Raw genomic sequence first — 12,020 nt, forward strand, 5'->3', positions numbered from 1 at the left:
CCTAAAGCAGCTGTTTAAACTTAAGGCGCACACTCCTGCCTCTGACTAACCGAGACCTCACCATGGCTCTGTTTCTTGAGACTGGGTCGCTGTAACACCACCTTCATCCCCGTACACCTTCAAACCACACAGGGTAAAATGATCTGAGAGTTTTACACCCCTCTTCAGAAGACAACTTCCCTCAGAGATCACAGCGCGCGTGCCGCGGCATGAGTACAAGCTCACCGCCCACCGCCGGTGGGAATTCAGGGTGTCAAGTTTGTAACCTTCACCCTTCTACTTAGCTTGCTATTCGGCAGTCAGCAGGACTGGCGGAGAGACAGAAGTCAATCTGCCATCGCTGTGGAGAGGAAAGCTGTTTCAGAATGCGAGACAGCTACTGGCAAGGCACACACGAGGAAGTCCCTTACTGCCACTTCGTTCCGCTCGGGTTCTCATCTGCTTTTTCCCAAGGTGGAGGTTAACAACAACAATGCACACACAAAACCACCAACAACAAAATCTTTCCTATTATAATTTTTAGTAAATGTTGACTGTCAAAAATGGAAGAAGCACTCCTGTATCATGTAGTAATTATTCTTTTTAAAACTTTCCGTATTCAAGAAGTATCACGTGGGAGACTCAAAGGACCTTTATGGATTCTAAAGATCTTCTATTTGGGAGTTGCCTAAACAAAGAAAATCCTCATAATATTCAAACCCCTACCTATCTAGAGCTCTGCTTTAGTGTTCCTGCTAACCAAGGCAGAGATGAAGATTTGCTCTGACTTTTCAATAATCTTTTCATTCTGCAAATCGCTACTGATACTTTTTAAGCAAGAGGCAACCTGAGGTGTTTGTTGTTACATTAAATGTTAGCTGCTTGTATCATTAACACAATATTCCGTCTCCTATCCTCATCTCTTGCCTTGTACCTTTTCCAACTCAGATTTTACATTTTCTGAGGCAAGGATTGTATCCCCAAGTAATTGTTTGCATACTGCCCAGCCCGTGGCTCAGTTAGTTTTTAGGAGCTTCAAAGCTCGAAAACACATAAATGAACCAGTAACTGACATATGTCCGGGCTCAAAAAGTTTCAACATCAAAAGGAGAAGCACAGTGGAAATTAAAATGCAAAAAGAGATGCTCTGAGAACAGACCTGCCATCTTAAACGTAACTTTAAGCTTCTCCCACTGCTGTGACTGAAAGATTGCTACCCCTCCTCCAGAAAAGGAAGCTCTAGTTTAAAATCTGGCTGTATCATAATTAATGTGAATATTACGCTAATCTTGGGGATAAAATGCCACTACTTATCAGGTTCATTTACATTTTTTAATAACTCCTTGGCTTAGGCTTTTAATATTAACTTCGAAAAGTGCTTAGGAGGTTCCGTGTGTCAGTGCACACCCTACAGCCACACAGCCCTTCCCTGGGGCAAAACGTGCTCAAGAATACAAACGGGCAAAAAAGGCCTCCGGTCAATCAACTCTCCCAAAAGAAGAGCATTGCCTCATCCTGTTTTGGCAACAGGGCGTTCAGCTTCACAGTACAGGATTGACATAATGCACTTCCAGCAGCACAGAGACGTGTCACCATCCTCTGCTTACATTTTATTATATTGCTAAAGTGCTACCTACCCTGCCAATTTTTGTTTGATGCTTCTGAACGTTTTCTCTCAGGATAGGTATCAGGAACTGGCAATTAAAACTCAGCCTACGCAGAGCATTGCTATGTTGTTATCATTCTGGGTTGCTTTTTTAAGTGTGAGAACCCTCTTTTTCCACCTTTAAAGCGCTCAAAGGTATGAGCGATGAATGCACAGTCTACATTAACTGCTGCCATTAAGTACTGTTTACAGCCCAAAAGCACAAGTCTAGCAAGTTATCAAAAAGACCGTCTTTGAAGTAAAAGTGCAAAGGAACAGTTTGAAGTCCATGATTATTTGGAACTAACACAGCTACTGTTTTTACTATTTCTTTCATTTTAGTGAGAGAAAAATGCAATCAAGCCAAAAAGGTAATACTGAAAAATTAGTAGTCTTGATGTAATCCTGACTAGTGTCTAAAGTGACCTTGTGGTCTGCTCCTTCAGGGTGAAAGGCAGTTCATAATTTTATGTATTATTCATGGCAGTTAATTCACTGGGGAGGAGGGGGAAGGCACTGCAGAAATTAATACAGTAGTAAGTTAAAAAGGGGTCTGAAGAAAAATCTCACCCGGTAACAGTGCTCTTTCACTATGTTTACTGAACAAAACCTTTCAGTTACCAGGTTAGAGACAGCCTGATTTAAGTAAGAGAAGAAAGAACAGAGCAGCAGGAAATAATAGAAGTCCTACATCTTGAGCATTGTTGAAGAGAAACAAAGTTTAGCTAAGGAATTACAGTAAAGTAACTGCAGACTGAAGGTGGGCTACCTGCACTTCTATGCATCAGACAGTAGCAGGGATTAATATGCGTATCAAAATCCAATAAATATGTGTTTCAGCTGAGACAAAAGATTTTCCATATGACATCAAAAATAATCAATGAGAAAACCTATTCTAATAAATACCTGCATACATTATTATAGTACATTACATTTATTAATTGCATAAGACACCATTTACATACATTGTCTGAAAAGAGCTGCTGTTAAACACCGCACATTTTGGTTCAGCTTCCCTTTACCCACCCCCCACTCCCCCCGCTCTTAAAAAAAATAATTAAAAAACCCCCAAACCATTGTTTGGGTCTTTATTTTCCATTATATGATTTCATGCTGATGCTATGGATTTCACTGACATATATCCTACGAAGCAAAACTAGGAAGGAGAAATAATACTTCTAGTCTCAGGTAAAGGCGATGAGAGATGCTAACTATCTGAAAAGAAGCATAAGCACAAAGGTCCCACGCAACTGAGACACTCAAGGCCAGGTTTTCCAGCAGGAACGTCTCCCCATATCTCATAGCATGGCAGAACTTCACCATTCCTCAAGTGAAATAATGCGAGAAAAAGCAGTTTTTGAGAAGAAAACTTGTGTGTTAAAACTCATCACAACCTCAACAATGCTTAATAAAATCAGGTTGTTGCCAAAATAAATTTAAAAAAAAAATAAAAAGAAGAGAGAAACACACGGACAAATAAAATCTGTAAGACGAGTACCTCGCTGGCAAGACCTTAACCAGAGCATCGTGCCTAGTGTAGGGCACCACATTCAGCACAAGAAAGGCACCAACTAGCACTTAAGGGAGAATAATGAGAATGGACTAAACATGTCCAGTTAATGTAATTTTCCTATACAGTCATATTTAACAGACTTTAGATCAAAGGGGATGTAGTAATAGTTTTCAAAGCTGTTGCATAAGGAAAGGACGGGACAGCAGAAACAGTAATCAGCTTAAACTGTAGCAAGAAAGAATCAGGTTAATCGGTAAGGAGCTGCTTCTAACATGAAGCGCTGTGAAGCAATAGAACAGATTACCTGGGAGTATGGTAGAGTCTCCATCACAGATGAGAAGGCGGCATAAACACTATTTTTTCCAGATAATATAGAATAATGGAGTAGGCGACCTCATGAAATCTCTTCCAGACTGATTTCTTCTGACTGTATGTGAAGGAAGAGTATTTACACCGACCTATACTACTGGGTAGGCTTTTCTTCACGGCTGGCGCTCCAGAGGGAAGAGTCAAAAGATACGAATGACCAAAAAATATTAATAAGCAGTGATGTCGTCACAGCTACCGTTTGCTTTTAGCTGCCCCGTCACTTATCCTCTTGCCGAGGGATTTTAGTTGCTGGATGTTAGTTCACATTTTGATTTATTTCCAAAACGTCTTTAGCATTATGGCTGTTACTGAAGAAGCTAATTTCCAAGAAGGATGCTCCCAAAAGAAGGGAGTTTGGAGGCATATCAAGATAAAATTGGAAAGAGAACTTAGAAATTGCATTCTCTGAAACAAGGGGTAAAGTACCAGAGCAGAAACACAAGGAATATGGAGAGTAAATTATCTGGCACTGACAACCAATTCCTTTCTCACTGATTTAGTTTTCATAAATAAACAAACAAACGAACTAACTTTTCTGACTGCTTATTTCCCTATGGTTACTTGGATCTATTAAACAATAATACCTAGAACAATTTCTCAAAAGCATATTAAACCTATAAAAAGCAAAATATTATAACTCGGTTTAGGTTATGTTACTATATCAGGCATGTCCAAAATGCTGGTTTTAAAGGGGGGGGGGAAAAAAAACAACCCCAAACAGTTAAATTGTAGCATTGGTTTGACCTCTGTTGCTGTTCTCTTTGGTCATGAAACCTGAGAAAGGAGAAGAATTCAAGAACATCTAGTGGATTAAAACAACTGCAGGATTCACAGCTGAAACCTGCGGTTAATCACTAGCATCTGCAAGGCAAATACTACTGTCAAAAGAAATTACTTCAGGGGAATAATTTTACCAGTGTGAGTGCAGGATTTAATTCATGCCAAGACAGATCACAGGATCCCAGAATTAGTCACAGGAGTGTGTTCACGTGCATTCACAGAGGTTATAAGAATAGGGACTATCGCTTTAAGATACATTCCAGAAGCTGCTATTTTACCTTCTACTGATTTTAACCTGTGCTTCCCTGTAACAGCCTGGGCTTTCCCCACATGAAGTGTAAAGCAGTGCAAAGCAGGTATCACCCATGGCATGCTCCTCCCAATAGTTTTGTGAGAGCCTTGGCCAAAATTCTCAAAATAGGAACATGAGCAGAATTACCACCGTAGAAGTGGGATAGATAAAAACAGGACACCAGAACACCAGGAGGTATCCTTGGTACAGAGCCCTTTTGAACCTCACTTAGTCAGTTCCTGACAAGTTTCACTCCCAACATATTACCAAAACAGAAATATGGGGAGAAAAGAGGGAAGAAGCTCCACAAATTCCTGCTTCAAAGGAGCTCTTTGCCATCCTCTGCCTTTTCATCTCCCCCACTGTCCCTAAGCCCTACCGTTTTATGTCTTCTGCCTGTCCTTTCTTCATGTCTTCTCTCCAGTTCGCCTCTGTGCAGCCTCTGCCTTCTCCATTACGCCTACCTGCAGCAAGCCAGTGCGAATCATAGAATGGTTTAGGTCAGAAGTCACCCTGAAGATCATCTCGTTCCAACCCCTCTGCCCTGGGCAGGGTCCCCTCCCACTAGACTAGATTGCCCAAGGCCACGTCCAGCCTGGCCTTGAACACCTCCAGGGATGGAGCTTCCACAACTCCTCTGGGCAACCTGTTCCAGTGCCTCACCACCCTCAGAGTGAAAATTTTTTCCTGATGTCTATTCTAAATCTCCCCTCTTCCAGTTTGAAGCCATCCCCCCTCATCCTATCACTACATGCCCTAGTAAAAAGTCCCTCCCCAGCTCTCCTGTAGGCCCCCTTTAGGTGCTGGAAGGCCGCAATAAGGTCTCCCCCAGAGTCTTCTCTTCTCCAGACTGAACAACACCAACTCTCTCAGCCTGTCCTCATAGGAGAGGTGCTCCAGCCCTGTGATCATCTTTGTGGCCCTCCTCTGGACCCACTCCAACAGGTTGATGTCTTTCCTATGCTGCGGGCTCCAGTGGCTGATGTTTTGAAACGTTCCTATAAATAGCAGCTTTTCCATGACAGCAAAAGCTCTTCTACCTTGGCACGTTGGTAGGTAGCTAAGTGCCTGCAAGAAGTCTCCTTCCCACATGCCTCTCCCCACCAAGGTTACGAAAGGAGGCCACCATTGCAGCAGTTATCAAAGAGCCCAGCAGTGAGGCAGGCTGACATCGGCACTGGGACCGAAGTGGACACCTTCACCACTCCCAGCCATGAGGTTAGACCTTCTCGCCCATGCTTGTGAGGGGCTGCCTGCTGATCTCAGCTGTCTGAGAGGAGAAACTTCTCAGGTCCTTGTCTACTTGGAAGGAGTCCACCAAAGAGGTTCTTTGAGACTGCTCAAAAGGGCAGTTGGAAAGCAGTGTCAAGTTTCTATAGGGAGAATCCTCATTAGTTAGATACCTAGACAGCACACCTTCTAAATACCATTTTTTCCACCTTTTCCAGAGTCTTTCAGGTTCCTCTTTTCTCCTAAAACTGGGAGGGGAAATGACAACAAAAGGTCAGAAGAAATGAGCTAAAAAATACACAAGCCAGTGAAAGATCCTAAAATATTAAACATCTTTCATGAGAATGCAGCTTGCAAAAAAATCAAACCACAAAGAAATGGCTATTACTTTTCTTATTTTGAAGCTGCTTCTCTGGAGACACTGGGCACACAAAATTCTGCCAGTAGCAATAAACACAGAAGTTTCATGCACAAATCCAATTAATTCCATCCAAACGATAATATGAGTGAGGAGAAAAAAAGCCAGCAAACAGGTACTAGATACTATAAATTCCAGTTAAACATAACAAATGCTATATTAATCATTAAGAAACCTGTGATAAACAGATTATTGTTGTTGTTTGGGTTTGGTTTTTTTTTTCCTGAAGGGTTCTCTATATCGTATATAAGCCTCTAGTTCCCCACAATCAAAAAGGGGTGCAACAAAAGTATAGGAGCCACAAACCAAAATATTTCATAGGGTCATCGTGTAGGTACCATCTTACCACATTTCTTCCCCAAGTACCTTCTAGTTCAGTTAATATTGTGAATGTTCTCTGTGGAAAAAAATAGCCTAAATAGGTCTGGAAGGAAATACTACTTGCCTCTTTCATCACTGGAGATGCCTCATGATTACAACAGAGACCTTCTGACTCACCTTCTCAAAGACGAGATAGTTAACAACATGAAAAGCAAGTACAGAATTACCTCAGTCTCTAAATTGCTGAGTATGAAGGAGAGGAAGGATAAATTACTAGAGTAATATCCAGAAAAAACGCATGTGATTTTCTACCTTCCTTTTTTCTGCCACAGAAACTTACCAGATTTGTTCTTCCATGGACTTAACAGACCAACACATAAGAAATCAGTCCCAGGCTTTCTCTTTTACTATCTAGAGATAACGTGCTCAAAAAAAACCCAAAAAACCAAACCAACAAATCAAATAATCAAACCCCCAAAAAACCCACAAGATCAAAAAAACCCAAACAACCCCCCCAGACCTCAAAACCAAACAGCACCACCATACAAACACACAGTGGTAGTTACATTTTTAATCCTTTTATTTTTCTGGCCCCAAAGACCCACCAAATTTGATTAGCTGGCAGTCACTCTTATGAAAGAGAAATGAGTTTGCGGGTGTAAATCACTAAGAATACCTCCTCTCAGCAGCAATGCCATCCCAGGTGAGGATGCTGTATTTCCATTAGTGGAGAAAGTGAAGCTACTGAAGGTTTGCAGGTGTGCCTGTGTTTGGCTTTTTTAAAAATGCTCTTAAATGTTCCAGCTAACATTGTGTCGTGGTCTGCGCAATATGCCGTTAGTTTCAGTAGTCAGAAGAGGCCCAGCTAAGAAGCAAAATTACTGAACAAAACCAGTCCTGTTTTACCTCAAACCAGGACACATTGCCAGTACACACTCATTTGATGAAGTGGTCATAGACCTTGAGAGTGAGGAGTTACATCACTTCATTAATTTCCACTTGTCTTCTGGGAGCGTGCATGTAGAATCATAGAATTGTCTAGGTTGGAAGGGACCTTTAAGATCATCAAGTCCAACCATCAACTAACACTGCCAAAACCACCACTAAACCACATCCCTCAGCACCACATCTACCCATCTTTTAAATACCTCCAGGGATGGTGATTCCACCACTTCCCTGCGGAGCCTGTTCCAATGCTTGACAACCCTTTTGGTGAAGAAGTTTTTCTAATATCCAATCTAAACCTCCCCTGGTGCAACTTGAGGCTGTTTCCTCTTGTCCTATTACTTGTCACTTGGGAGAAGAGACCAACCCCCACCTCGCTACAACCTCCTTTCAGGTAGTTGTAGGGAGCGATAAGGTCTCCCCTCAGCCTCCTTTCCTCCAGGCTGAACAACCCAAGTGCATCTAATAGGAAAAAATATGTTTGTAGCATAACACACTTCTGATATTCTCAGTTATGGCAGGTTGCTAAGACTTTTTAGCAGAAATGTAAATCAGGGTGGCATGAAGACAATTAGCTTTATTAGGCAGTGAGTTTCAGGAAAGAAGCCAGCCATCTTCTGAGAAGAGCACTTCTAACTAAGAACCCATCCTAATTCAGAAAACATGGGAAATTCTGAGAGAGGTAGCAAACGTAGAAAAAGTTTTGTTTGAAACACATTTAAAGGCAGTAAACCCCAGCAGACACCTCCAGAGAGTTTTAAAGCTACAAAGCATTGATCCAAGAAAAGGATTCATGTTCACCAAATGTTTACAAGTAAATAGGAGCAAATCAGAAGGCAATTAATCAGGGCATTGAGACCACTGTTAATGAAAAGAAGTCAGACACGCAGACCCTGGTTTGAATAGAGTTTCTGTGTTTTTCTACTAACGGTAAGCACGGTGGGCCAGCATGGGGTAGAAGTTGCTTTGAATTCTTTCTTACCATCTTAAGTTTAGACAATGAAAAACAGAGGGCAGATGGGAAACTACTTTTGTGAGCTCCATTAAAAATTCACCATAGACACCATACCTGATGTTTTGAGGCAGCCACTGATGCATAACTGACCTCGTAGTTAAGAGAAATTGTACACCTGGCAGGTTTTATGTAATTACCAGAGTACCTACTTGTATTTTCAGGAAATTTCTGACCTTTAGACTTTATTGTATATTACCCTGCTAAGGATCTGTCTTCAATGCATGACTACCAAAGCTATGGAAATAATGTTCTTATAACAGCACCTCATTTTAGTGATAAGACCAAAATAAAGAACACTTAATTTGATGTAGATGTGACCTAAGAGTCTTTGCTGATAAGCAGACCCACTACGGATACATCCACTCATCATCAATTTTTCCATTTCATAGGATAATATGGAATAATTTTCCTAAAAGCATCGGAAAAAAAAAATTAAGCATGGCAAAAAGAAATATGTCAATACCTCATTTCACAATCACTTTCACATTTACTAAACTGAGCTACAATTTTATACATTGGTACAACTCTCCTAAGTGAACAAGTCTAAAGAGAGTAGGTGTTTTTTTTAAAAACTAATAAAAGTGCCATGTGATATTATTCAGTTATTCGAAGAGACAGGCTAACAAGCAGATCCCTGTAAAACCAACTGAAGTTACCCTCCTCAGAATCACCAATTCCAAGAACACTAATTAACAAAATCGTTCCAGCAGGAGAAATTCCAGGAGGAGCGGGGAATAAAAAAATCATAATAAGCTACATCAGGGTTCTTGCTTAGAATAAGCATTGACAGAATTTGCCTTTCTCTGTAAGCAAATACATACAGACTTTTGCAGCCCAAAAAGAACCCCCCAAAATCCCTCATTTGAGGATTTAGAGCATAAACTGCCATTCTAGCTACAAGTGAGGACAGGGCACAATCAAAAGATAACAATGCACAAGCTATTAGAACACAAAGTGCTATATGGAGAATAAACCAGTCAGCCACAGAGGGACCAAAGTCCCTCATTTCAGCATTAGTTTCAGCACCGCCCTTAAATTCCTATGAAACACAAATTCTGTGTCAGAGGAAGGTTCTGTTAACCACAGACTTTAAATTCAAAACAGCCAGAGAAGCACAAAGAAAACTAATATATATTTAATTGCATAGACTTAAGAAATGCAGTTCAACATATAGTTAGTTTTGCTGACACATGTATTGAATCCAGAAGTTCTCTCTCTCTGTATATATATAATTAATAGTACATTTTTTATTCCTTAACACAAAGAATTTTACAGAATTAACAAGCTGTATTACATTGAAAAGCATACCTGGCTGAATATTTGACGTAGCAAGGAATATTTTAATTCATAATTTAATTTTGGTTATGACACAGGTGGGTTTTTGTTGGGTTTTTTTTTCAATTTTCTGTTTTACTTTCAGAGCAGATAGGAAATGCTATGTATCAGTTTGACAAAGGATATCATTGCTAAGTTTTAGTTAAAAAAAATCACAGCAATATAAAATACAGAAACCAGGTATTTAAATATAAACTATTCGTTTTGAAAATCACCTAGCAAAATATAGCAAAGGAAGAAGTGCATTAAAAAAATATATATGTGTGCTTATTAAAACCTTTGTGATTCAATGCTCAGCTTCAGATGCCCAATGAAAAAATAGGATCAGTCGAGACGGTCAACTTGGTAATTCAAAGGCTAATTGGTGTGAACATCTCTGTACTTTCGGTACTGCAGACATCCTCAGAAGCGGAAGAGGATGACCTGCTCTCTTTTAGGCTAAGTAACAGCATAAAAAACAGGAAATGAGACAAAGAATGTTATGAGAATAAACATATTATTTTTATAAGATGAAAACTCTGAAGAAAGGCTACCATTGATATTTATACAGTCAAATCTAAAGCTTTTCACAATGCATCATAAACCTAAATTTTCTCTTGCATATACTCTTTCATGCATTTCAGTATTGTGATTCCCTCTCATTTTAAAATAGGCCACTTTATTCTAATATCAAGGAAAGGACACAGTTTGGTATGGGGAACAGCCTTTATTATTTCCAATAAAAAGGAATGAACAGCATTTCTATTAAAAAAGCGGTTAGCATAGCTCAACAAACACTCTAAGAAATTTGCCATGTATTCTGAAAGCATCTAAAATTTTCAGTCCCTGAAATCAGTTTAAGACACTAATTATGAAGTAACGCACATCAATACTAAATCCTCCCTTATTTAGAAAATATCTTGTTTAGAAAATTTCTTGTTTCTTGTTTAGAAAATATCTCTTCTTCATTTTTGTCATCTTCTACTCTAAATTCCCCAAGGGTTCCTTAAAATATTAACAAAAACCTCATCATCCATGATTCCAATACTTAATCCTTCATAATAATCTTCAAACTCAGAATAGGACACTTCATTGGGGTTGCTGCAGGACTCTCCTAATGTTTCTAGAAATGACAATTTAATTTCTTCTTCTGTAGCTTTGCCTGTGGAAGTATATTTTTCCATTAAATATATTTTCAAGAATAGTGAATATATAGCATTTAATATATTTCAGGCAAGAACCTTTCCAATTTTAGCTTGCAAATATTTTTTCTTGAACAATATCAATATTCTGATTTTAGAATGAAGTCATTGGCTTACTTAATACCAGCTGCAGAAATCATCCTACTTCAATAGCACGTGATGGCATTAAATATCAACAGAAGTATGAAGCCACAGTCAATTTCAATGAACTTTGAAATCAGGAAGATGTTTTTTAGTAATTTTCTTCGAATGACTGCAAAAACTGAATAATGCATTCATAAACTAAAATTTTGGTAATTCAAAAGTTATCTTGTAATAAAGCATATGTTTAATGTGATACAAGTTCAAAGCTTTAGGAAAAACTTAAGATGCAAGTTTGCATTCGAAAAGTGTTCTGCAATTGATGTGTATTCTAGTGACAATAAAGACTATACTCAAGATGATTTCATAACGTTGAGAAAAAAATTGGAAAAATATAGCATTATAGCATGGGAAAAAATTGCATATGTAACATCTCTATACCACCATGTGTCTTCATGTGTTACCAATAAAATCACTGGCAATACAAAAAACATCCTCTCTTCTACAGGTAAAACAGAAAGGGTCAAGACACTAGGGAGACTTCACAACGACTAGTTTGGTACATGGAGATGTTTTTTTAAGAACTGATATACAAATATTTAAATTCCTATTTTTTCAATGGCAGCGTTTAAACATTTTTGAGAATCCTGAAAAAATAATGAAGGTACCAACACTTCCTCTGTAAAGGATGACAATCCTGTCCCAGAAATAAATGAATAATTTATTCAGAAGGAACTTCAAGTGCTGAGTACATTCAGTGTCAGTTGGAAACCCTGCATATTTTAATGGAAAACAGTAATATGAAAATAAGAGCATCCTCCTAAGTGAAAATTACTAATATCATATGTGTCACTGATAACTTGCACACCAAAGCTGAGAACAAACTACGTAAATGTAGTCCTACACAGGTAGGGAA

The 12,020-nt window shown here is 39.1% G+C and overlaps 1 protein-coding gene across 1 annotated transcript in view; it reads right to left on the reverse strand.

Annotated features, from left to right (window-relative positions):
* Positions 1-10,807: 10,807 nt before the first annotated feature.
* The window catches only part of CAPS2 (calcyphosine 2), a 43,450-nt gene continuing 42,237 nt past the window's right edge, over positions 10,808-12,020 (reverse strand). Inside the window, exon 15 of the mRNA XM_009891416.1 lies at positions 10,808-10,983. Within this exon, the coding sequence (XP_009889718.1) occupies positions 10,808-10,983 (176 nt within the window). The remainder of the gene's footprint in view (positions 10,984-12,020) is intronic.

Source organism: Charadrius vociferus, unplaced genomic scaffold, assembly GCF_000708025.1.
Source record: "Charadrius vociferus isolate BGI_N301 unplaced genomic scaffold, ASM70802v2 scaffold379, whole genome shotgun sequence".
NCBI classification, from domain to species: Eukaryota; Metazoa; Chordata; class Aves; order Charadriiformes; family Charadriidae; genus Charadrius; species Charadrius vociferus.